The sequence below is a fragment of the Magnolia sinica genome, chromosome 17 (genome assembly GCF_029962835.1).
Source record: "Magnolia sinica isolate HGM2019 chromosome 17, MsV1, whole genome shotgun sequence".
Taxonomy (NCBI): Eukaryota; Viridiplantae; Streptophyta; class Magnoliopsida; order Magnoliales; family Magnoliaceae; genus Magnolia; species Magnolia sinica.
Window position 1 is genome coordinate 68,672,294 of NC_080589.1, and position 27,646 is coordinate 68,699,939.

At 38.6% G+C, this 27,646-nt stretch overlaps 1 protein-coding gene across 4 annotated transcripts in view; it reads right to left on the reverse strand.

Moving 5' to 3' along the window:
• Positions 1 to 20,069: 20,069 nt before the first annotated feature.
• The window catches only part of LOC131231691 (probable serine/threonine-protein kinase BSK3), a 36,446-nt gene continuing 28,869 nt past the window's right edge, over positions 20,070 to 27,646 (reverse strand). For all 4 annotated transcript variants that reach the window (XM_058227981.1, XM_058227978.1, XM_058227980.1 and 1 more), the window contains 4 exons: positions 25,804 to 25,992; positions 24,449 to 24,613; positions 22,160 to 22,273; positions 20,070 to 21,054 (listed from right to left, as the gene is read on the reverse strand). In XM_058227981.1, coding sequence (XP_058083964.1) covers positions 20,809 to 21,054; positions 22,160 to 22,273; positions 24,449 to 24,613; positions 25,804 to 25,992 — 714 coding nt within the window. In that variant the 3' untranslated portion in view covers positions 20,070 to 20,808. The remainder of the gene's footprint in view (positions 21,055 to 22,159; positions 22,274 to 24,448; positions 24,614 to 25,803; positions 25,993 to 27,646) is intronic.

The window sequence follows — 27,646 nt, forward strand, 5'->3', positions numbered from 1 at the left end:
AAGGTACTATGCTCGACCTCGCGAGTTCGTCCCATGAGGTTGAGCTGTGTGGGCCCCACCGTGATGCGTTTCGAACATCTACCCCATCAGTCAGATGCACCATTCCATCATGGGCTTAGGTCTTAAAATTCAAGTCAATCCGTGACTTGTGTGGGCCACACCACATATAGAAGTGGGGAGGGGCCGTGCACCATTAAAACATTCATAATCATTTTTTGGGCCCACCGAGATATGGTTTGCAAATCCAGCCCATCCATTATGTGTGTCCCACTTGGATGAGGGTTCAGACCAAGTTTCAGACGCATGCAACTTTCAGGTGGGCCCCACCAAGTACTTTTATATGTTTTAACGGTGTCTTCACATGATTTTAGATGGTATGGCCCACCTGAGTTTCGTATACGGCTGATTTTTGGGATATCCTATAAATTAAAGGGGACCCATCAAATGCACAGTTTTGATGGTCGACATGCATCACGGTGGGGCCCACATAGCTCAACCTCACGGGAGCTTATCATGAGGTCGAGCGCATAGTACCTTTTCCATACATATATATATATATATATATATATATATATATATATATATATATATATATATGAGTAATGCTCACACACAACTAGTTGGACATTACATTTTCGTCCAACTAGCCATGCATTTAATGAAAGTAATCCCTCTTAATTAATGAAAGTCCAACTAGCCATGCATTTAATGAAAGTAATCCCTCTTAATTAATGAAAGTAAATGTTTCCACCGCATGCCAATTTCATTTTGGCATGGAAAAGGGGCTACGGCTTGGGTGGGCCCATCGTTGTGTTAATGTAAAATCAACCCCGATCAACAAGTATGTCACCCCATATTAGATCAAGGTCTCAAATTTCATCCCCATCCTTAGTTCAGGTCAACCACACGATTAGAAACATAGTACATGGAAAGGTTCACCCACTAAACTATTTCCTTTAGTGTGGCTCACATGAATCATGTATGGACCTGATTTTTGGAACCCAAGCTTAGTTTTGGTGTGACATCTAACGGATGGAATGGATTTCACAGTTTCGTCATGATGGGCCCTGTAAAAATCGAGGGTGGATGTCTCCCTCCTCCATTGGAGTGGCCCATCTGAATCACAGGTTAGCCTAATTTTTTGGCTCTGTATCTATAACTAGATTATACATATAATGGTCAGAGTGGATCTCACATACATATTAGAGTGGGCCCATAAAAAATCAGATGCGGGAGTCCGTGTAGTACCCTACTACCAACACATTATTGCCCATAGTATCAAGATTCTTTATTTTCCCAAAGAATACCTGCTGTAACCCTTGCTGGATTAGAAGAGCTTTGATGGCCTAATTTAAGATAATAATTAATGCTCATAATGCTGGGCAGAGAAGAGAAGTGGCGTTATTTTGATAATTAATCCTCGTAATGCCGGTAGAGAAGCGATTTAAACTAATTCTGGAAAAGATTGGCCCGTTCGGGTCTGCCCACCAAGGTGTTAATTTTAAATCTACCCTGAACATCAGGTGGGTGACCTCACCATACACCTAAGGTTCAAAATTCAAGTCCCTCCTTGTTTCAGGTGGAACACGCAGCTGGAAATAGTGATAAAGAAAAGCTCACCCTCCAAACTATTTACATTTGTGTGGCCTACTTGAAAGATAGATGGACTTGAATTTTGGGCCCTAAGCCTAAGTTTTATTGTGGCATCTACTGATTGTAGTAGATTTGTTATAATATCTATGGTGGGCCCTGTAAAATCAAGGGTGAAGTCTCTATTCCAACTATTTTCCTCAGTGTGGTCCACCTGAATTACAGGTGGGCTTGATTTTTAGATTTTGTACCCGATGTAAGATTACACATCTAATGATTGGAGTGGATCACATATACACATCAAAGTGAGCCCCATAAATATCAGATAGAGCGTCCCCCTGAAATTATTTTCTCCAATAAAAGTCCAAGTTGGAGTGCCGTTTAATGTCCAGCCAGCAGGCCCAGCACGTATCATCCAACCTTTTATGTAAATATGACATCCAGCCCGTATAATAGGTTGGTCCATTACAAGCATTACTTTTTGTAAAGCACCACAACAACCATATATATAAGCCAGTAGGCTAAACACAATTTGATTGATTTTAATGGTGGGAATTTCTATCTTAACTATTTACCATGGTGTAGCTCAATCGAGTGTTGAATCTACCTTATTTTTAAGCCCTTGTCCAAACATGAGGTGGCCCACATGATGGACGGGATGGATCTACTCCACATGAATTCTTTCCTTCTAGGTCTGCGAAAGCAATGCCCTGTTACTCCTGGGAAGGTCATGCGAACTTTATACTACCCTATTTGGGAAGAAGAGACGTGTGAAGGGAGAGTAAATGTAGGATGGACTGTATGCTATTATAGATTTGGACCATCCACCTCAAAATCAGATCCATGCATTGGATAGATTACATGTCAACATGCCAAGGGAAAAAAAGAATTTGATGATCTTATGATCAATCATGTCAAATACTTACGAAAAGTGTTGGTTGTTAATAAAACAATCCAACGAACCAGATTTAACATGCTACGTACTTTCACTTTACTTTCTTTACAAGCGTAGTTTCTTAGTTTTTGGTATATAATTTCTCTTTAATGAGTCTTAACTGATTAATGGCCTAGATCTTTGACACGTGTGTCACTTTACGTAACTATGACAGGCATTGGAAAATCCTTCAATGTATGCATATGTATTATATAAAAGAGAAAATTTTCTCATTAAATGCATAGCTAGTTGGACGAAAATGTAACGTCCAACTAGCTGTGTGTGAGCATTACTCTGTGTGTGTGTGTGTATGTGTGTGGAGGTTTCAAGACAACCTCTTAAGGCGCGCTTCAATACTAACTTGGAAATCCCTAATGACTTGTGAATCTTAAAATCTCATAATTCTGAATTTTGAAACTTAAGAAGTTGTTCTTTATTTAAGACATTTTTGCATTGGATCTCATGAATTACAAAATTTTAAATATATTTTTTAAGCCGAAATTTTGAAGTATAGAAGAGAGGAGGAAGACTACAGAAAGTAATTACTCAACATGATAAAGTCTTCAATCTATATCGAATAGGCCATTAATTCCCATCCTAGCCGCTTCTTAATTCACCCCATCATTGTTTTTTCTTTAAAGTCTCCGAGCCATATTGAATAGGCATGTGATTCATTTAACCACTTCTTGCTTCATATAATACATGTTCCAATAAGATCAAGCAGTGTGGGCCCCACCATGATATGTGTTGAATGTCCACCCTATCAATCAAATGCTCCCCTCCTTATCATGATAAGAGCATAATCCACCAACTGTGGGACTTAATCTATATGCAGAATAGGCCCACGGATCTATCTGTGCATGGGACATGGCGATCAGGGGTCGGATAGCTTACCTAGCTGAGACACCGCCATGGAAGCCGGATAAGAATACCAGAATACCTGTAGAACTTAGGATCTTCCTCTCCTTCACATCCTTTCTGCAATTCACAAGATGAGACTCGAATTTCTGCTATGGTGTAGGATCGGGGACCCAGCTCTCTTTTATAGAGTCTGTGGAGAGGGAGTTTGAAACCCATCACAACTCTCTCTCCCATGCTCCACATTGTAGCATCCTAGTACAACTCAAATTACTGTCTGCGTAAGACAGTTATAACATTCCAGCCCTAGTACGCAAAGCTGCGCAGATAGACTGCGCAGCGCATCACCTGAAGTGGGGCCCACTGTTCTACTCAATCATCCAGTCCAACTGAATGACAATCCAGACCGTTGATCAGTAAGGCCCACTAAACAGAGTTCTTACATGATTTACATGGGCCACACCATAACAAACAGTTGAGAGTGGATGCCTACCCATTAAAATCTTCATAGTTCTTCATCAAGTGTTGTTAAACATCCTATCATCTACCGTGTGCTTCCCATTTTGATGAGGGGTCCAACCAAATTTCAGGTCATTCCAAAACTTAGGTAAGCACCATGAAATCATATTAAATGTTTTAAGCATATTTTTTGCATTGTTCTAGTTAGCATGAGCCACCTAGGTTTCAAATATGGCTGATGTTTAGGGACGGCATCACCTAGTGGTGAAGCAACAGATGCAAGGTATGTGTAGCCTATGCACATCATCATGGGGCTCACAGAACCTTACTCAATACATCTATAAATAGGAAATAAAAAAAGGAGAACATCCTTTCCATGAAACTGTAAATAGAAAACCCGCCAAACACTATTAGATAGCATTTTCCCAGCTTTTTTTTGTCATTCCTCATGAGTTGAAGTACTCTCATGAGTAGACAAGTATACTACGAGCAATATCCAAAAATAGGTATGATTTTTTAACCAATTGGATGGTGATAATAGTATTATCCAAGCAGCACATAAATGTCAAAGTGGCAATCATATTCATCATCTAACCCCATGTAAAATGTTGGCCTTAACATGGACAATGCCCGATGGAAAAAATCAAATAGACCCATTTATCATATTGGCAACACCATGTATCTGGACCCAATTAGGTGTGTGGAACACTTGATGAGTGGATAAGTCTCTTGGTGAACTTCAATGTGGGGCCCTTAGATATCAACATATAAGACATGTAGGCAATTATGCATTAGTTGGAGTATAATGGTATCATCCATGTAGTTATATTTGAGACCTCCTCTCCTTACATTAGCACGTAGTGAGGGATATTATAATGAATTTAAGGGTAAAATTCACACCTTAGGGTTTGTTTGGCTCTATCAAATCTTCAAGGGTAAATACAACTTATTTGGGAGCAATAAAATATTCCTCATGAAAGAGATTTTGTCCATATTATTTGGGTACTGAAAAAACCATTATCAAGAATTCAAAATTTATGTTAAAATTGTTAGTTAAATTGGAATTGCCCCATGGAAAAAATCAAATAGACCCATTCATCATATTGGCAACACCATGTATCTGGACCCAATTAGATGTGTGGAACACTTGATGAGTGGATAAGTATTTTGGTGAACTGCAATGTGGGGCCCTTAGATATCAACATACAAGACATGTAGGCAATTATGCATTAGTTGGAGTATAATGGTATCATCCATGTAGTTATATTTAAGACCTCCTCTCCTTACATTAGCATGTAGTGAGGGATATTATAATGGATTTAAGGGTAATATTCCAACACCTTAGGGGTTGTTTGGCTCTATCAAATCTTCAAGGGTAAGTACAACTTATTTGGGACCAATAAAATATTCCTCATGAAAGAGATTTTGTCCATATTATTTGGGTACTGAAAAAACCATTATCAAGAATTCAAAATTTATGTTAAAATTGTTAGTTAAATTGGAATTGAGTTTATAATATTACTACTAGAGGGGAATCAAATACTCGGGATTTACTCCCTAAGCTTTTCTTAAAGAATCTTAAGAGGCTCTAACACATAAAAGAATCTATTTGTAATAAATTCCCAACAGCTAGATAACGGTTCTTACTAAGGGTTTGTTTGGATACACCTCCATAAATAACTTTTAATAGTTATGGTAGTAAATAAGCTATCTTTTCTTTAACTAAAAGTTAATTTTGTAACCGTCTTTGTAAAAATAGCATATTACCTTAAACCTACAATCCCCCCCCTCATGTTAGATGTCTGCCCTATTAATCAAATGCTTCCCTCCTTATTAGGATTAGAGCCTGATCCATGATTTAGATGGGCCACACCATAGCAAATAGTTGAGAGTGGACGCCCACCCATTAAAATCTTCTTGATTTTTTGTGGGTCTCAGCAAGTATTGTTCAAATATCTTATCATCTACCGTGTGCTTCCCATTTTAATGAAGGGTCCAACTAAATTTTAGGCCATTTCAAAACTCAGATGGGCCCCACGAAATCATTTTAGATGTTTTAGGCATATTTTTTGTATGGTTTTAGTTAGCATGGGCTACCTAAGTTCTAGATATGACTGAGGTTTAGGGAATGACATCACCTAGTGGTGAAGCACCAAATGTAGGGTTCATGTAGCCTATGCACATTATTGTGGGCCCCAGGAAACCCAACCTTCGCGTAAGCTATAATAACATTGACTTTGAACATTTTCTATAAACCAATCACATGCATTTGATATTTTTAGAAATAGAAATGACAAACAAATTTTCTTATTAAATATATTTGCAAATGGAAAAGTGGAAAACATCATTTACACAAAACTGTAAATAGAAGACCCGCCAAACACTATTGGATAGTGATTTTTCAGATTTCTTTGTCATTCCTTATGGGTTGAAGTATTCTCATGAGTAGACTTGTACACTACAAGAAATATTCAAAAATATGTCTCACTCTCAACTAATTGGATGGTGACAATGGTGTTATCTAATCAACACATAAATGTCAAAGTGGCAAGCATGTTCATCACCTAACCCCATGTAAATTGTTGGCCACAATGTCAGACAGCAAAATCAAACTTACCCATTCATCATATGGGCAGTATACCATGTATTTGGACCCAATTAGGCGTGTGGAACACTTGATGAATGGATAAGTCTCTTGGTGAACTTCAATGTGGAGCCCTTGGATATTAAACACATGAGACATGTAGGTAATTACGTACTGGTTGAAATATAATGGTATCATCCATGTAGTTATATTTGAGACCTATCCTTATCTTACTATGTAGTGGGGGATATTCTAATGATTTTAAGGTAAAATTCTAACACCTTAGGGGTTGTTTGGCTCCATCAAATCTTCAAGGGTAAAGACAAATTATTTGAGAGCAATAAAATATTCCTCATGAAAGAGATTTTGTTCAGATTATTTGGGTACTGAAAAAGCCATTATCAAGAATTTAAAATTTGTGTTAAAAGTGTTAGTTAAATTGGAATTGAGTTTATGACATTTCAAGATATTACTACTAGAGGGGAATCAAATACTCGAGATTTACTTCCTAAGCTTTTCCTAAATAATTCTAAGAGGCTCTAACATATGAAAGAATTTATTTCTAACAAGTTCCCAATAGCTGGATAACGGTTCTTACTAAGGGTTTGTTTGGATATACCACAAAAAGTAGCTTTTAATACTTATGTTAGCAAATAAACTATTTTTCTTTAAATACGAACTAATTTGGTAACCATCTTTGTAAAAATAGCTTGTTAGCTTAAACCTACAACCACAACCCCCAGTTGGATGTCTTCCCTATCAATCAAATCCTTCCCTCTTTATTAGGATTAGAGTCTGATCCATGATTTAGATGGGCTACACTATAGCAAACAATCGAGAGTGGACGCCCATCCATTAAAATATTCCTAATTCTTTGCGGGGCTCACCAAGTGTTGTTCAAGCATCCTATCATCTACCGTGTGCTTCCCATTTGATGAGGGGTCCAATCAAAATTTAGGCCATTTCAAAACTCAGATGGGTCCCACAAAATTATTTTAAATGTTTTAGGCATGTTTTTTATATGGCTCTAGCTAGTATGGGCTACCTAAGTTCCAGATATGGCTGAGGTTTAGCGAATGGCATCACCTAGTGGTGAAGCACCAGGTGCAAGGTTCATGTAGCCTATGCACATCATTGTGGGGCCCACAAAACCTGACCTTACCATAAGCTATAATAACATTGACTTTGAACATTTTTTATAAATCAATCACATGCATTTCATATTCTTAGAAATAGAAATGCCACAAAAACTTCCTTATTAAATACATCCGCAAATGAAAAAGTGGAAAACATCCTTTATGTGAAACACTTTCCTAGCTTTCTTTGTCATTCCTTATGGGTTGAAGTATTCTCATAAGTAGACTTGTACGCTACAAGCAATATCCAAAAATAGGTCTCACTCTCAACTAATTGGATGGTGACAATGGTATTATCTAACCAATATATAAATGTCAAAGTGGCAAGTATGTTCATCATCTAAACCCATGTAAAATGTCGGCCTTAACATGGACAGTGCCAGATGGAAAAATTGAACTTATCTATTCATCATATGGGCAGTACCATGTATCTAGATCCAATTAGGCGTGTGGAACACTTGATGAGTGGATAAGTCTCTTGGTGAACTTCAATGTGGGGCCGTTGGATGTCAAACACACAAGACATATATGCAACTATGCACTGGTTGGACTATAATGGTATTATCCCCGTAGTTATATTTGAGACATCCTCTCCTTACCTTACCATGTAGTGAGGAATATTATAGTGATTTTAAGGGTAAAATTTTAATACCTTAGGGGTTGTTTGGCTCTATTAAATCTTCAAGGGTAAAGACAACTTATTTGGGAGCAACAAAAAATTCCTCATGAAAGAGATTTTGTTCATATTATTTACGTACTGAAAAAGCTATTATTAAGAATTCAAAATTTGTGTTAAAAGATTTAGTTAAGTTGAAATTGAGTTTATAACATTTCAAGATATTAGTATTACTACTACAGGAGAATTAAATGCTTGGGATTTACTCCCTAAGATTTTCCTAAAGAATCCTAAGAGGCTGTAACACATCAAAGAATATATTTCTGACAAATTCACAACAGCTGGATAATGGTTCCTACTAAGGGTTTGTTTGGATACACATCAATAAGTAGCTTTTAATACTTATGGTAGCAAATAAGCTATTTTTTCTTTAAATAAAAGCTAATTTGCTTATCATCTTTGTAAAAATAGCTTATTAGCTTAAATCTACAATTACAACCCCTGTGTTGGATGTCTGCCCTATTAATCAAGTACTCTCCTCTTTAACAGGATTAGAGCCTGATCCATGATTTAGATGGGCCACACTATAACAAGCAATTGAGAGTGGACACCCATCTATTAAAATCTTCCCGATTCTTTGTGGGGCTCACCAAGTGTTATTCAGACATCCTATCGTCTACCGTGTGCTTCCTATTTTGATGAGGGGTCCAACCAAATTTCGGGCCATTTCAAAACTCAGATGGGCCCCACAAAATCATTTTAGATGTTTTAGGTATATTTTTTGTATGGTTCTAGTTAACATGGGCCACCTAAGTTCCAGATATGGCTGATGTTTAGAGAATGGCATCACCTAGTGGTGAAGTACCAGATGTAAGGTTCATGTAGCCTATGCAAATCATTATGGGCCCCACAAAACCCAACCTTAGCATAAGCTATAATAACATCAACTTTGAACATTTTCTATAAACCAATCGTATGCATTTCATATTCTTAGAAATAACAATGCCAAATAAACTTTCTTATTAAATATATTTGCAAATGAAAAAGTAGAGAACATTCTTTTCATGAAACTGTAAATAGAATATCCGCCAAACATTATTAGATAACATTTTTTTAGCTTTCTTTGTCATTCCTTACTGGTTGAAGTATTATCATAAGTAGACTTGTACACTACAAACAATATCCAAAAATAGGTCTCACACTCAACTAATTGGATGGTGACAATGGTATTATCCAACTAGCACATAAATATCTAAATGGCAAGCATGTTCATTATACAACCCTATGTAAAATGTCGGCCTCAATATGGATAATGCCTGACGGAAAAATCAAACTTACCCATTCATCATATGGGTAGTACTATGTATCTAGACCCAATTAGGCGTGTGGAACACTTGATGAGTGGATAAGTCTCTGGGTGAACTTCAATATGTGGGGCCCTTGAATGTCAAACACACAAGACATGTAGGCGATTATGCATTAGTTGGAATATAATGGTATCATCTATGTAGTTATATTTGAGACCTTCTCTCCTTACGTTACCATGCAATGAGGGATATTATAATGATTTTAAGGGTAAAATTTCAACACCTTAAGAGTTGTTTGGCTCCATCAAATCTTCAAGGTTAAAGACAATTTATTTAGAAGAAATAAAAGCTTTCTCATGAAAGAGATTTTGTTCATAGTGTTTGAGTATTGAAAAAGCTATTATCTAAAATTTGAAATTTATGTTAAAAGAGTTAAATTGAAATTGAGTTTATAACATTTCAAGATATTACTATTAGAGGGGAATCAAATGCTTAGGATTTGCTCCCTAACCTTTTCCTTAAGAATCTTGAGAGGCTCTAACACATGAAATAATATATTTCTAACAAAATCCCCGCAACTGAATAGAAGTTCTTACTAAGGATTTGTTTAGATACACCTCCATAAGTCGCTTTTAAGATTTATGGTATCAAATAAGCTAATTTTTTCTGAAGGTGGGGCCCACATAATAGGCAATCCATATCAAAGAGGCTCCACATGATGAGTGGTGGACATTGAAGGGGGGCCCATATGATGGACAATTGACATTATGGTGGCCCCACTTGATGGATGATTTACATCAAGGTGGTCCAACGTAATGAATAGTCCACATAAAAAATCAGCCTATAATGATGAATGTTGTTGTCAGATGTCTTAAATTTGATATATGGGCTTGATGACATCGAGTATTTTTTGAATTTTCACTTCTGGTTGCTGGACAGTTTTGGTCATTCTTCGATGACATCGACGGGTGCTCGATGTCATCGAAGGTTTTGCAGAGAAATTTTGTGGAAACACAGATTTTTTAAAATTTTCTTCCAATTTTATTTAGGATTCTTTCTAAAACTACATTAGGATTCTTTCTAAAACTATATATATGGGGGTAAACGGGATTGTGAGGTATTCTAAAGCTTTTTAAACTATTTCAAATGGTTTCTAAATAGTTCTAGGGTTTTAAAGGGTGTAACAAGGGTGAGATTTGAGGATTGCTCAAATCGGGTAAGTCTTCTCTCTTTGTAATTTCTGCTTTCATAGTGGATTTTTGTCACTTTGTGTTCATGACCCTAAGTGTAGAGTCACGATATAGTAATAACTTGGTAAGACCGAGGTCGAATCCACAAGGACTAAACTTGTACGTATTATGAAATAACTAGAACTAGAACTAGAAGAAGATCTAAATCTGAAATATGGAATAAAGGAGAGTAATTGTGAATAAAGTTGATTAAAACTCGTGAATTTAAAAGGTGAGAACTATGGTGCCAAGGATCCACTTGTAGCTATCAAGATGCTACCTTGCTTGATTCAAAGAACACAATTGAAATTGGAGTCCTATCTTATCAAATTGGAAGATAAAACAATTAAATCAAATCTGAACTTTCATTGACCTAATTCTCAATCGAAGAGAATTGTGATGAGTGGAAGGGATTCCATCACCCTATCATGCCTAAGAAACGATGGTGAACAACAGGATTTGCCAATCTTACAATCTCATAATGGAAAAGAAGATACTCAAAGCTATTACGACATCTATTGTAATTTGAGTCACAATAAATCATAGAAAACTGAAAATATTCCCTTAATATCAAACTAGAAATTAATGAAGTTTAATAAGAACAAGAACCAAGCAAAATAAATATTCAAACACGCTACAAGCTTCACCTCTTAGTCCTAGCTAAGAGGTTTAGCTAACTATAGACATGATTAAAATCAAATCTCTTAAAGAAAGCATGAAAAATAAACTAGAGAAGAAGAAAAAATCTTTGGCGGCTACTCCACCCTTATGTATGCTCCTTGAGACCTTTAAAAGCCATATAAGATACTTTGGAGCATTGTAAGGAGTCCTATTTATAGTTGTGGAACTTCAACTTTCTCACAAAGAAAAATCTAAAAACCGCCTTAAATTTATGCACTCTGTGCAGTTTTCCAAAATATGTTCGGAGTTTAAACCACCTTAAATTTACGCACTCTGCGTAGTTTTAAAAAATAGACTCGAAGTTTCAGAATATGTATTTTCAGGACAATTTTAGGAATACATTTGTTTTTGAGACAATTTCAGGATTCCTTTTCTTCACTTCAAATCTTTGATTCTCTTTATTCCTCATTTGGTTTTCTTAGATCTTTGGCACGTGAATTCTTTATTAATGACTTTCAAATATCCAAATTTTCATTTAGTAATCTTTTGAGCATAAATCTTCATTTTGGCATCAATTTTACTTTTAAGCTTTTAAAATCAACTCGCACATGAAAACATACATAATTAAATCGATTATGCACTATCATGTTTATAAAATTAAGGTATAAATAGGAAAAAATATGGAATATTTCACACTCAACACTTTGTGCCTTGGTTTTTTTCGAAAGGATTTTTCACATTAAATTGTCGTATTCTCTTTATGTTTGCTTGGTGCTTTTGGATTGTAATCCTAGATTCATCTCTGTGTGATTCCACCATTTTTTCCCAACAAGTGGTATCAAAGCAATCGTTGGGGTGCAGGCTTGAATTTGTAATATTAACAATAATGGGAAACACTACGCATGACATTGAGAAATACTCAGGTAAAAATAACTTTGAGTTATGGAAGATCAAGATGATCAGTTCCTTAACCAAGCAAGGTGGAGATGGTGCTCTTGAGGAGAGAAAGTCGACTAGCTATGAGTGATGATGATTTGAATACTCTTGATAAAAAGGCTTTATCCTCGATTCGTTTGTGTCTCACGGATGAATTTCTCTATAATGTTTTGAGGGAGAAAACTGCAGCTGGTTTATGGGCACAGTTAGAGGATATTTATGCAAAAAAATATACTGAGAATCGCTTACACTTGAAGCTACAGTTGTTCACCTTTAAGATGACAGATGGTGGAGATGTGGAGACCTACATCAGTTACTTTAATAAATTGATTTGGAAGTTGTTGGATATGGAGGAAGTGGTCAAAGATGAAGATCAAACATGCATATTGTTGAATTCTCTTCTGCCATCGTATGAGTCATTCAGGGACTCATTGTGCACAACAAATAAATCCCTGAGTGTGGACGCCATCATCTCAGCCGTTCAAGGGAAGGCCATGAGAAAGATAAATGTTGGCATAGAGACATCTTCTGATGCACTGTTTATGAGAGGTAGGAATATTGAGCGAGGTACAAGATCTTCAAAACCTAGATCCAAATCAAAGGGCAAGGGCAAAGGTAAATTAAAGTGCTAAACTGTGGGATGACTGGGCACATGAAGAAGGATTGTACAAATTCTAAAGCGAAGAAAGAAAACTCAGAGGTGTCTTCAAGAGAGGCCAATGTCACATCTGATGAAGAAATAAGTGGAGGTGATGTTCTGTCTGTGTCCATGATCAGATATTTGCATGATGATCATAGAGACAAGTGGATCCTTGACACAGGAGCGTTATATCACATGACTCTTCATTGAAGTTGGTTCGCCAGTTATAGAGAATGCGATTGTGGATAGGTTTTTATGGGAAATGACAATGCCTGTAATGTTATGGCTATTGGTACGGTGAGCATCAAAATGTTTGATGGGTGAAGCATACCTTGACTAATGTCAGGCACATTTCTGATATAAAGAAATGTCTGATTTCTCTCAGTGTACTTGAGGCTATAGGGTGCATGTTCATTGGTCTTAATAGTATCCTTAAAGTTTCAAAAGAGGCACTCGTGGTTATGAGAGCGCAAAGGCACGGAAACCTTTACAGGTTGATCGAGAGCACTTCAGTAGGTGGAGCGGCAGCGGTTGTTGCAGATTCAACATATACATGTATGTGGCATGCTCGTATGGGCCGCATGAGCGAGTGGGGCATGAAGGTGCTATTTGATCGTTGTTTAATTCTACCTTTCAAGAATTCTAATTTAGATATATGTGAGCATTGTATATATGGTAAACAATCTAGATTATCTTTTAAATATGGAAAACATGTATGTAAGGGAGTACTTGATTATGTGCACTTTGACGTATGGGGGCCATTGCTAAAAGTTTCCATTGGGGGTCGTCATGGTTTATTTCATTCATTGACGACTACTCTCGGAAAGTTTGAGTTTACTTCATGAAATATAAATCCAGAGTTTTCACCATATTTAAACAATGGAAGACAATGATGAAAAAATAGTTAGGGCGAAAAATAAAAGTTTTAAGGACTGACAATGGTGGAGAATTTACTTCCACTGAGTTTAATGGATATTGCAAGGATGAAGGAATCATTAGGCATAACACATGCGCCACACGCCCGAATAAAACGGTGTGACTGAGCGGATGAATCGGACTCTTTTGGAGAGGGCCCGATGCATGTTAAGTAATGTTGCGTTGGGCAAGGACCTATGGACAGAGGCTGTTAACATGTCCTGCTATTTGGTGAACCGGTTTCCTTCTACGCAATTAAATGTAAAATCTTAAAGTAAGTATGGAGTGGTCATAAGATGGACTACTTATATTTGCGTATATTTTGTTGTGAGGCTTATTCTCATGTACTGTCAGTTGAGAGAGATAAGCTAAATCATAGAGCCAAAAAGTACATCTTTGTTGGCTATGGTGTTGGTGTGAAAGGTTACAGGTTATTCAACAAGGTCACTCGCAAGGTCATCACTAGTCGTGACGTCAGATTCGGTGAAAGCTCCCTATTCCACAAGAATGATTAAGATGAGCAAGAGGAACTAGAAAGATTGATCGTAGACATCCATATTGACACAGATGATACTCAGGCAAAGACAAATGCACAGACAGGTACAGGGTCAGGTGGAGCAACCACCTGTGAGAAGAAATCCACCACATGATCGCAGGTTACCGACAAGATACATGTACGACTCTACTATTGTATATACCTTCATTATAGATGAGGGGGACCCTTCTACTATTCAGGAGGCTCTTAATGAGCTTAATGCAGAAAAGTGGAAGGTGACTATAAACGATGAGATGGACTCGTTGCACAAAAACCACACATGGGAGGTAGTTGAGCTTCCACTGAGCTGAAAAGTGATCGGATGTAAGTGGTCATTCAAAAGAAAATGGGATAGATACAAAGTGAGGCTGGTAACGAAGGCGTATACTCAGAGAGAAGGAATCGACTTTATAGAGATATTCGCTCCGACAGTTAAGCAAGTATCTATCAGATTCGTATTGGCGCTGGTTGTCCAATACGATCTAGAGCTGGAATAGATGGATGTCAAGACTGCATTCCTGCATGGAGAGTTGGAAGAGCAAATCTTCATGAAGCAACCAAAGGGCTATGAAGTTAAAGGGGTAGAGAAAAAGGTTTGCAAGTTAATAAAGTCGTTGTACAACCTGATACAGTCGCCTAGGGAGTAATATAAAAAATTTGATTATTTCATGTTGAGTCAGAAATTTAGTCGGAGTGAATACGATCATCGTGTCTATTATAAGACACCGAGTGATGGCAAATTCATTATTTTAGTATTGCATGTTGATGATATGTTGATCGTCTGTCATGATATGTCTGAAATCAACATACTGAAGACTTAGTTATCCGAGACATTCGAGATGAAAGATCTGGGGGCTGTAAAAAGGGTTCTCGGCATAGATATTCATATAGATAGGAAAAGGAGTAGGCTTTGGTTATTATATGCAGAATACCTTGAAAAGGTGCTGATCAAGTATGAGATGGACTAGGGAAAGCTAGTGAGCGTTCCTCACGTAGCTCACTTCAAGCTTTCCTCAGAACAATGTCCCAAATCAAATGAGGAAATGCATGTTTTGTCTCCTATACCTTATTTGAAACAGTTGACAGTTTAATGTATGCCATGATATATACAAGACCAGACCAGATATTTCACAGGCAGTCGGTGTTGTGAGCAGATACATGTCAAATCCTAGCAAACAACATTGGGAAGCGGTGAAATGACTACTTCGATACATTCGAGGTACGAAAGACTGCGTCTTGAGAAGACAGGAGCAAAGTTATTAAGGTATGTGGATTCAGAGTACGTAGGTAGTGTGGATTTCAAAAAGTCAAATTCAAGATACTCGTTTGTATTAGTGGGTGGAGCAATTAGTTGGATGTCGAAACTTCAGTCTGTGGTGACTCTTTCCACAATAGAAGCAAAATATATTACAGTGACGGAAGCGTTTAAGGAAGGTGTTTGGTTAAGAGGTATGATAAATTAGTTGGGGCTAGGGGTGTACATCGAGTCGAACTGAGTCGAGATAGCCTTTGCTCGACTCGGCTCGGCCACTAGCTGACCTCAGCTCAAACTCTACTCGGTCCTTGAGCTTGACTGGCTAACTCGGCTTGGTTCGGTCAGTAGCTTGAGCCAGTTCGAGCCAAGATCGAGCTGAGATCGCTATTGTGGCATTTTCATAAACACCTTCTGAACAATATAAAAATCAAGGAAAGAAAAAAAAAATAAATAATAAGGGACCTTCTAAGCAACATAAAAATCATGAAAAAAAGGGTGTTGGTTTCATATAGATACCTTCCTTGCCACTAGCCACACTTCTTTGAGTCATTTCATCAAACACTTGGTGAGCAACATCAATATCAAAGTAACTGAGTCACCAAACTAGTTCGATCCGAGTCGAGTCGAGCTGGGGCTAGCTTGAACTCGGCTCGAACTCATTTTCGAGCTAAAAAAATCAGCTCGACTTGACTTGAACTGAACCTCGAACCGAGTCGAATCGAGCTTTTTCGAGTTGAGTTGAGTGAGCTAACCGAGCTAGCTCAGTTCGTGTACACCTCTAGTTGGGGCTTTAGCAGGAAGCCGTGCCTAGAGGTGTACATGAGTCGAGCTTTGCCCAGCTTGTGCTCGACTCGGACTACTCGAGTCTCAGCTCGTGCTCGGCTTGGCCTTCGAGCTCGGAACAGCCACTCGTGCTCGGCTCGGTCGAGTTCGAGCTCGGCCAATGGTCGCTAGTTAGATGGGTTCCACTACTTAGACGGTTGGAAAAAATGGAGAGAGTGGAGGATAGGACTCACTTTTAAAGAGAAGCTCGTCTGGATGAATGCCGTCGGGCGGAGAGTATTGGGCGGAGCTTGTCTGGACAAACACTGGAAGAAGGAAATGCTTGTCTAGACTAACGCTAGAAGAAAGAAATGTCACTGAACGGTCGCTGGATGAAGGAAATGTCGCCGAACGGATGACTGATTTGGCGATTTGAAGGGAGAAATAGAGCGATTTGGGTGAGAGAGGGAGAACGGGTAGGGTTGCTAGTTTGGGCGTACTGGGTAGGGTCGGGCGATTGGGTAGGGTTTTTTAAAAATCCTTTATATACTAACTTAAAGTCAAGTCGAGCTACGTTCAGCTTGAACTCGACTCGAAATGTTCTAAGCACCCAAAATATGGCTTGACTCAGTTTGAACAGCGTTTCGATCTGAGTCGAGTCGAGCTTTTTCGAGCCGAGTCGAGCAAGTTATCGAGCTTAGGTTGCTCATGTACAGCTCTAGCCATGCCGATTAATTGTGATAACGAGAGCACTATCAATTTGGCTAAAAATTCTGTTTATTACTCACGTACTAAACGCATTGATGTTTGTCACCATTTTATCCGATAGGTGCTTGAGGAACGAGGCGTAACACCGTAGAAGATTCACACCAGCATGAATTCGATATTCATACTCATCAAGGCCTTTCCTACAGAGAAATTCAAGTTCTGTGCAACTTATCTGGGCTTGGTAATGACATAAAAGGAAAATAGAGTGTGCATGAGAATCATTGATGAAGCTATGATGCAAGGCAGAGGTAAGAGAAGAGGATTATAAGCTACACGTTTGAAGATTGAAGACATGGTGGAGATTGTTGTTATCAGATGTCTTAAATCTGATATTTGGGCTCGATGACATCGAGCAGACTTCGATGTCAAAGCCATGATACAACATGTGCTGGCATGGCACATGGGCATGTGATCTAAGCTGTCCATTGTGTGATTCACACCTGATGAAGCTCTAGTACAATTCAATCGAATAAAAATCATGTTATGGACCACAACTAGAGGTGTCAATGGGCCAGGTGGATGTTGGCCTCAGCTTGGACCTAATCTGGCTGAAATGGTTGTGGTGGTGGTCCTCATCCTATACGAAAAATATTTAAATGATGAAAATTTTGAAATAGTTCAATCTAAAATTGTTTTTCTTTGTATGACTAGTATCATCATATAAATCATTCCAATTGTTGAAGCATGACACCGATTTAAGAAATGTCTTTAAACTATACTTTGATGGTAAATGAAATCGATCACAAGTGTTTTTAAATCATTTATTTTTTATTAAAAAAAATCAGAGATTTTTTTTTTTTTTTTTTACTCTGGTAGAGTGTGATGGATGATACGCAGGCACTTAAAAATTACTCAGAAATTGCAAATGAGGCACATAAGTAGTAAAATTAAACCGTCCAGATTATGATGCCCAGTGTAGATGTACAATGAATGAAAAGTTAAGCTTATTTGATTATCTAGCTATCGGATTGGTGGACATTTATTGGACAGTTAAAAATGGAAAATGTCCAACGGTTATAAATCTACAAACACGTGTCCATGAATCAGAGGTTAGGATTTTTCAAATATTATTGTCTTGGGATTGTAACTCGGAGACTGGGTCACACAAATCTAGTTGGTTTACTTGAGCCAACATATGCCACGTGTTCAATTTCTGAGTGCCTGGGTATCAAGCGTCATATGCAGCCTGAGTATCTTATAAACCCTCCATTTATAATCTTGGCTGACTTGATGATTAGGCTAGGCCATTCATCATTGACTGGACCCGTCAGAAAACTTGAGGGCCTCGATTTCAAGACTGGGCCTGAACCTGGTCCAAGTTCATGGGCCGCTGGTCGTAGGCCAGGCCGCCCAGCCATTGCAACCCCTAACAACATTGCAGAAAAGAGAAATCCACAGGCAATAAGCTTTGGCCGAGTTTGAAAGCACCTGACGATAATAGCCTCCTGTTTTGGGGCAATGGGACCCAAATTACAAAACCAACATGATGGACGGCTTGGATCTCATGCCCGTTTTTCACATTGGCACATATGGCTGCCTGTATATGAGCGGCCTTTGGCATCTGGTGTGGGCTTAGCAAAAAACCAATATGATAAGCAAGACTTCAAAATTAAAACCCTGCTACTAACATAAAATAAAAAAATAAAAAATAAAAATAAATAAAAATAAAAATTTAAATCAATCTCCTCCACCATGGAATTGCAAGGTAGTACTCTGTTATCACTTATCAGTCATGACGAATAGAGCTTAGGGACCGTTTGGATGCACCATCAAAATAGGGTTCTTAAATGAAACCCATGACAGTTTTGTGGTCCTTTTGAAACCTCTCAAAGTGTTGGTTTGATCCCCCACAAATAGGTTGGAAAAGCCCACTTGATTGGTTTTCAGAAAATTGATGGACGTATGCTGTAACCCTCGTATCTGAGATCTATGGTTTTGACATTGCATCCAAATGTACTAATGGACCTGACCCGATTTTTATGGGTCTAAACCCAGTTTTTCGGAACCATTTAGAAATTGTGTGAGGTTGAAGCTGACCATTTTGTACCCATTTAAAAATTGGGTCGGTCCGGTTCAGGTCAGGACAGCTATCTTCAACATGTTTTAAACCATGTCAGGTCAGCTATCTTCAACATGTTTTAAACCATGTCAGGTCAGGACCAGTTAATTTTATTAGTATGTTATATGTATACATATTTACTAAATGAGTAATAATCTAGTAGGAGGTTCTGTACCGGAACCTTACCATGCACACAGTTTCATTTGGCACCTATCCAGACCTTCCATGACATCAAGTCTACAGCCAGCCTTGAAAATTATACTGATTGGATGATCCACGCCGTCCATTCAGTGGCTTGCACAAATTGATGGACGGATTGTTCACTAAAAATAGGTCCACTCACAGATGTTTAGGTCCATATGATTGCTGTGATTATTTTTTTCACAGTTGCTAAAGATTGGATTAGATCAAATGGACCGATCAGATAGGTAATGTGACTGATTCATAGTCAAATCACTAGATCAATTTTCTTTATTAATAGATGGGGAAAAAAACAGTAAATTAATATTCCGGCAGAGTATGCCTCTTGATACTCAGGCGCTCAGGAATTGTATTAGCAGCAAAAATCAAACCGGCTAAATTGTGGAACCCACTATTGCAAAATCGCTGTACCAAAATCAGATTGGTAGAATAAAACCTAACCTATTCCTGGACACTTGTTTGTTGAAATAGAACCATCCATGTTTTTCATTTTTTAACCGTCCAATCATGTCCACCAATCCAATAGTCAGGTACTCAGATAAGCATGACTTTTGGTTCATGCTATAACAGTCTAGTTTAACCTACTTGTAGAGCCTGGTACTTTTTAGGTGCCTGCGTATCATCCATCATAGTCTACCATAGTAAAAATAAAAAAAATTTAAAAAAAAAGGAAAAAAAAAAGGACCATAGATTGACAATGTCATACATATATGAGTACATTCATGAACAACATACAGAAAAATACAGTTAGAAAAAAGACAGTTAAATCAGACAAGCTCAAAACAGCTATTGCAAGAAAGATACAAATAAATACACCCAAACATCACAGCCATGGGGAGGGAACACATCAAAAACCAGTTGCTGTACACAAATTACATGTTTTTCCAGCACTCACATGCACCCATACATCATCATATGCCCATTGTACAAACAACATGGTCATGGATAAAGAATGATATATATGTCTATATATATATATACCCCCTTTTCCCATTACTGGATATGAACCCATTTCCAATTTCCTAAAATGGCAGGAAAGCCCCCCCCCCCCCTCACATGTGAATTCTGCAAATCATTCCAGGGGCATTATGGTCATTTAAAAATACTCACATACACTTGCAATTGATTGAGAACAGGGCTCATCAAGGGGCAAACATGTCATTTTGCAAATCAGGAAACCTCCTCACTGTTTGATAACTGACCAAAACATAAAGATCCTCGATTTTAAAAAATTGAGGGATTACGGTGAATATTTCAGAAGGGTGTTCTGGTCATTTTCCCACAAGCGAGAAGATTGCATGGTTTGCGTTGTTATGTTCAATAAGGGCGATTTGTATAGAAATAAGAAAGCTTGACTAATATGCCCTTCAGTTGTTTACTCTTCTTTTTTAGTCTTTCTACCATCAGGCAGCTGTAGTTCTTCGACCTTCTAGGGACGAACCGTCTTTGAGCGCTTCATGAGCTTCATTTTCCATTCCGAGGGCAAGAAGGGCAGTAGCCTGCAGATAGGATGCGGTGGGCCATGCAGGAGATATGACCTGGGCTTGCACTGAATCGTTAAGTGCTAGCTGTGGCATGTCGCTCATGAGGTATGATAGGCAGCGACGTGCCAAGACTGTTGGAGAAACCATAGTCCCGACTTCAATGAACTGCGAGTGCATGAAATAATGGTGTCAGCTCCATAACTCATGATAGTTTCTCCATTTAAAACAAAGGATATATATAATAGTATTCAAATTTCAACGTCTACATCTTCAGAGATTAAAAATGCAACATCTATTCCACCGAGTTAAATCCTAAACAAGAGAGATACTTGTGCATGATTTCAACGAACGGATTGGAAAAGATGGAGAGAGAAGGGGTAGCAACAGCGTGGGAGAATTATAGAAAGGTATTGGACCCCAGATGATAAATGCTGGTGGTTTAGGGAATCAGCTTCCTTATGGGGAGGGGGCATTACCCAAAGCAAGCATGGCGAAGCACTAGTACAATCTCTCTATTGTTAGTACAATCACCTCTTTGATCATTGATTGGACTCAGATTTCCCCCAAGTTTTCAGACGATTCTCATCAGGACATTAGTCGAGATTGGGCTTGTGATGATTAGGGGAGGGGGTAGAGAGGTGAAGGGTGCTAAGATCGGATAGAAGCTGCCTTGAGAATGCTTTGTCAGGAGAGCAGTGGCCCTTCGGGCATAGGTGGCATTCTCCAGAATGAGAAGGAAGAAGTGATGTTAGTGGTTTCTTTGGCCCTTGTGGGAAGCTGAATCTCATTAAAGCAAAGTTATTAGCACTCAGAGAGGTTTGCATCAGATTTATCCCTCTTCTTTGGGAAATTAATCATTGAGGAAAGCTCTAATCTGTTATTGAGATGGGCTTCAGGGAAGGACTATGGGCCCTTTGGGAGGAGCAACATTGGATTTGTCGACTGTTTTCTATGGTGTGACCCACTTAATGATTGGACAGGCCTGATTTTTGTGGCATTCCGTCCACGTGGGGTCAGTTAAAATCATTCAGGGGGCTAGGTCCACTACGACATTAGAGATTAAGCATTTTATTTACTCTTGTAAAGAAAGAGTCAAACTTTGTCGATGGAGCTATCCATTCATCCTTGTGCATTGGGGAATTAATCTTCCTTTGTTAATTAACATATCATCCAGTTGGTAGCTATAAAGAATTTTTTTTTTTTTTTTTTTATAAAGGAGAAAAAGGAAAAAAAAAAAGGAAAAGAAGAAAAGTTACTAATAGGGAGCAACCTGAGTGTAACATTCGATTGCAGCTCTGAATTCTTTGTGTCGGAAAGCAGCATCACCCTTTTTCTTTGAGTTCAAAGTCTCCTGCATTTGGTCGGTCCACATCTGAAATGACAACTGCATGATAGAAATAACTGTCAAGAAAACAATGTACAGAAGAATTTGAGATGCATTGCTCAAATACAATGCATGGTATTATCAAAACATCCAAGAACATGACCAAGCATAAGATAAAAAAGCACAACAATATTTGTCCCATCAGTGCTGCTGCGACGAGCATTGAATCTAATGTCTAGAATCAAGTAACGAACATGAACAAAGAATACTCTATATATTTGTTTGATTATATTCAACTGAAAAATGAACACAGGCCCCGACCACCAGTAGACTCCATACATAGTCATGGATTCAACTATTTGGGCTGAAGAGGTGTTCAACTTCTTGGACAAAGGCATGGAAATTTTCAATTCCAATGAGCCCTCATTGAAATTTACATGCTTCTTGAATATAGAAAAAGATACTCGTGACTTCTTCTCTTGCCATAAAAAATGGCCAATGGCAGAGTTTCTCTCACGTGTGTGAGTGCACGTGCATGTTGCTTGTGTGTGTGAGTACACGTGCGCATGTGTGAGCATGAAGTGAAGTGGCAACAGATTCAGGTGCCAGAGCAGGGAAGCATCTCAGCAAGAATAACTTGCCAGGAAGTGGGAGCAGGTGTGCAAGTCCAGAGTGCGATTGTGGCAGGAGCAACATTTGGTTAGAAGGATCATGCAAGTAAGTCCTGGGTGCATTTGTTTTGTACGACTGTAAAGAAATGAACAGGCCTAGGAGAAATACACCATTATTAGATGCATATGCATACTCATGTCTCTTATGGCTCCAGAGTTACTTTACCCAGACACTTCTAAAAGAGGTTTCTTACCCAGGTCAAAGCATTCAAGGTTAGGTTAAAAAAAGAACAATACCCCATTGTGTACTGTCTTCATTCAGGAGTCGCATGACACAACAATGTGTACAAGCGTACAACCTTTACAAGAAAAACTTTTTACATTAAACTTCTACAAAAAAAAAAAAAAAAATCTTTTTTTTTTTAAACTTTTACAATTCAGTATCACATGACACAGCAATGGAATACAAGTCTACAACCCGTCCAAGAAACACTTTCCACTCTACCAATTTCTACCACAAATACCAAACTCTTCACTTTTAAGTTGTGCATATCCCACCCACTACAGAATCTAGAATGAGCAAGCACTCCGGATCTTAATCTAGCTTATCTTCAAGTTCAAGATGCATGAAAATAGGCATGTCAATGTAGCTTGTTGGTACTAACACAGACAAACATTTATAATTATGTACAAGTACAACCAATTGTGTGCATGTGTGTGGGTGTGCGCAAGCAAGCATGCATGCATTTGTGGATGTGGGCATTTCTGTGCATGTGGGCGTGGGCATGTGCATGAAGCATGAAGCGAAGCAGCAAAAGATTCAGGTGCCAGAGCAGGGAAGCATCTTTTTCAAAATGTTAGTGAGTATAAATTGCCGGGAAGCGTCCAAAATGCAATTGAAGCCGGAGCAACACCTGGTGAGAAGGATTGTGCACCTAAGCCTTGGTTGCATCTGATTTGTACGACTACAAGCAAATGAAAGTTAGGACACATCCGACGGTATTAGATGCATATGCATACTCATGAGCATCTTATGGCTCCAGAGTTGCTTTCCACACATTCTAAAATGTGTTTCATACCCAGGACAAACTGTTCAAGTTTAGGTTAAAAATTGGACGAATATCCCATGTGTACTGTCCACATTCATTAATAACATGACACAGCAATGGAGAACAACCTTTCCGAGAAACACTTCTTCCATTCAGCCAATATCTACCACAAACGCCAAACTCTTCTTCTTTGGATTGTGCATCTCCCACCATGGAACCAGCATGAGTATGCAATGCAGACCTTAGACTAGCTTATCTTCAAGTTCAGGATCCATGAAAGTAGGGCAAGTATATGTCACTACAGATAGTTGGTACTAATAGAGATAAAACACAATATAGACACGCACGAACATTCATGTACAACTAATTGCATGTTAATTTGTCATGCACACCAGCCCAGATGCATGTTAATTTTTCATGCATACCAACCCAATTGCATGTTAATTTGTCATGCATACCATCTAATTCTGATGGCGGAGGAATGGAAAAAGACAAACAATCACAATAAATAAATTGAGTAAAAGTCATGTCTTATGAAATTTCTTAAATTCTGATTAGATGCATCAAACACAGACCTCATTAGCAGTTCCCTCATCATCTTTGTAGCCGACCTTTTCCAAGATCTCGTGTATGGCGGTCAAATCCATTCTTGAGCAAGCATCGCCAAGGGGTGATAGAGATAGTTGCTGCAATGAGGATGCAGCACCATGCGGTATCCCCATCAACTCATAAGATGGAACCTGTAGAACAATGCAATTAAATAGGATGACCATTCAAATTTGAGTTCAGGTAAAAAAAAAATAGTTCAATCTATTGACAGGAAAGCATGATCAAGCACACAAGTAGCCACAAATTAATATAAACATGCATGATGCAATAAGCTAACAAGCGTCCAGGACTGCCATTTAGAAAACTATAGTATGTGCACTTTAAGAGCTAGACCTACGCACTTGAGTCACATAAACCAATTTTTTTCCAGTACTACCTTAGTACAGGAGCCAAAGCCATTCCATCCATGAAAATGCATTCTGCATTTTAAACATAAAGATGGAGGAGAGAGTTCATGTGTAGGCATGAGGGAGATGTCACTAAAACTAAACATTTCCTTATAATGATGGTGACTGTCTTCATCTTCAGCCCATGAAGTTGACAGTTTTGACTGAATTTTACTGATATCCATTCCCCATGCTCTGGCTTCAGCCCATGAAGTCGCTTTTGACTGATTTTACCGATATCCATTCCCCATGATCTTTGGGCAGTAGACTAACTTGAAGAGGGTATCCATTTCTCAACCACCCTTCTATTGCATGTTATTCTCAAGAGTAATTGGAGAAGCATAGCAAATAGTAGTCGCACCAAGAAGTTAAAGTGGGATAAAAAGGTACAACTGAGAAGGATGTCCCTTGAACAGGAAAAATGTTGAGGACTAGATGGTTCGACATATATTGCGTCTGTCATAATCGACTGGTGCCAAGATCCATTTGAGAACCATAATCTCATTAGTAGATAGCAAAAGAGAAGTTTAAAGCCATGATCTTGCAGTGTCAATAGCATCAGAAATCAGGAAACCGACTGTTGGTAAAGTTTGACTTGGCTCAGGCATGGCAGGTCATGACTAGGAGAATTTAAATGCTTTTAGGGGTTATTTCAGGAAAATCATAGGCATACAAATAGCTAGGTTCTCTCAATACCTCAAATCAAAGCATCTTATAGTAAAAGCAGGGAAGGCTGATGAAAGGAGATGGAAAATGTGTAAAGAAATGCTATCCACAATATGTCAAGCAATTCAGTAAATAGCCAGCAGTTATGTTTCAACTTTCAACAGTATTAATCACATCACCAGTCCAACTGCAGCACAGACTTATCACCAAGTTTCTAGTAGAAAGACTCAAAAGGCTCCATTGTTTTTTTCTAACAAAAAACAACTCACATCGGTTTCCTTCTGAAGAGGAGTCAAGGCAGCCACTAGTGACTTTGCATTAGGCCGCTCTCGGGGCTCATACTGTAAACAACGAGATGCTAAGCGTACTAACTCAGTCCCATCATCATTTGAGAACTGTCCTTCCAAGCAGGAATCAGTCAGCATCAGAAAATTCCGGTCCCGTATAAGGTCAAGCGCCTGTGTAGAAGTTACACAACCAAGTATTAGATGTAGAATAATACATTAATATGCAGTATAAAATGAGCATGCATAGTATATTCACGGCAATGGTTAAGCTTACCAAGCAACCAGTTTAACAAAGAATGTCACCATCATAATAGGTCTTTATGCCATTACCTTTTGGATGGAGCCACCTATCAAAGATTCAAAGCATGGAAATCTAAAGAGTTCCAAAATTGTTCTCTTTAAGAACTATAAGAACAGGATGATGGATGCTGGAAGCAGCAATCTCAATGGACAAAACTACCCTCTGGTAAAATTTGCAGAAGTATACCCAATTCAAATCAGTCAGCTCACATGAAACAGAACATATTCTGTTAGAGGCACACAGAGTAGTAAGTAGAAAGTGGCAACAAAATATTTACAAGGTGCCTGGAGATTGACATAGCTAGATATAAATGTTTACTTGGAAAACCTCAAATTTCATAGTGAATATGGGCTGATTGGTAAGGTTAATTGCTTCGAGCTGGCTTTTTCTTCTTCTTCTGCTTTTTTTTTTATTTTTTTATTTTTTGGGTGGGAGAGGTAGGCCATGCTTGAAACCCAATGTCGAAACATCCCGTCTACTTCCGAAATTATGTTAGTGCCTGGCAACCAGAGTTAGAAGTAAAGGGGTGGCAAAACTTTTAAGGAGTGCCTGAAGATTAACATAGCTAAATATAAATGCCTATGTATCACCATCATATGTTGCTGGAATAACAACATTTGACCCAGATTAGTGTGAGGTTGGCAATTATAGCATCATTGCCGATCTGAACTCCCTGATGTAACAGGTCAAAGTGGAGATTATCTGCTAATTGTCGCTACGGTAATATCCAGGGCATGACTTACATGTTTGCGACCACGTTGGTGCAAACACAGATTGCATACTGACACTGCCAGGAGAGATGGTGCAGTGGGCCCCACCATGATGAATGTGTTTTTATCCATGCCATCCATCCATTTTGGATCATTATTTTAGGATATGAGCACAAAAATGAGGCAGATCCAAATCTCAGGTGGACCACACCACAGGAAAACACTGGTGACTGAACACCCACCATTAAAAGCTTCCTAAGGCCCATTGTAATGTTTATATGCCATCCAACCTGTTGATTAGGTACACAGACCTGGATGAAGGGAAAACACATATCAGCTTGATACAAAAGTTGTAGCTCCAAGAAGTTTTTAATGGTGGGCATTCAATCACCACATTTTCCCGTGGTGTGGTCCACCTGAAATTTGGATCTGCCTCATTTTTTGGGCTCATGCCCTAAAATTTGCTGGCAAAATGGATGGACAATGTGGTAAAACACATGCATCATGGTGGGGCCCACGGAGCATTTTCTGGTAGCGAGTCACTACTGGTAGTGTCAATATGCAATCCACATCCAGTTGGTACCCCAATGTTTTTAAGTAAAATGCTACTTTTCATGAGGAATATGATAGCAAGAGGTCGGGGGCCAGAATGCTATAGTTGGGGTGTACAATTCGTCCAATAGCCTAAAAAGCAATGCATATTTGGACACTATACTCGACTTGGCATCTCTTGAAGGAAACTACCTTTGATGCCCTTCTAGGTAGGGTTGTACATCGAGCCGAGTCGAGTCGAGGTGGGTCAAGCTTGGCTTGG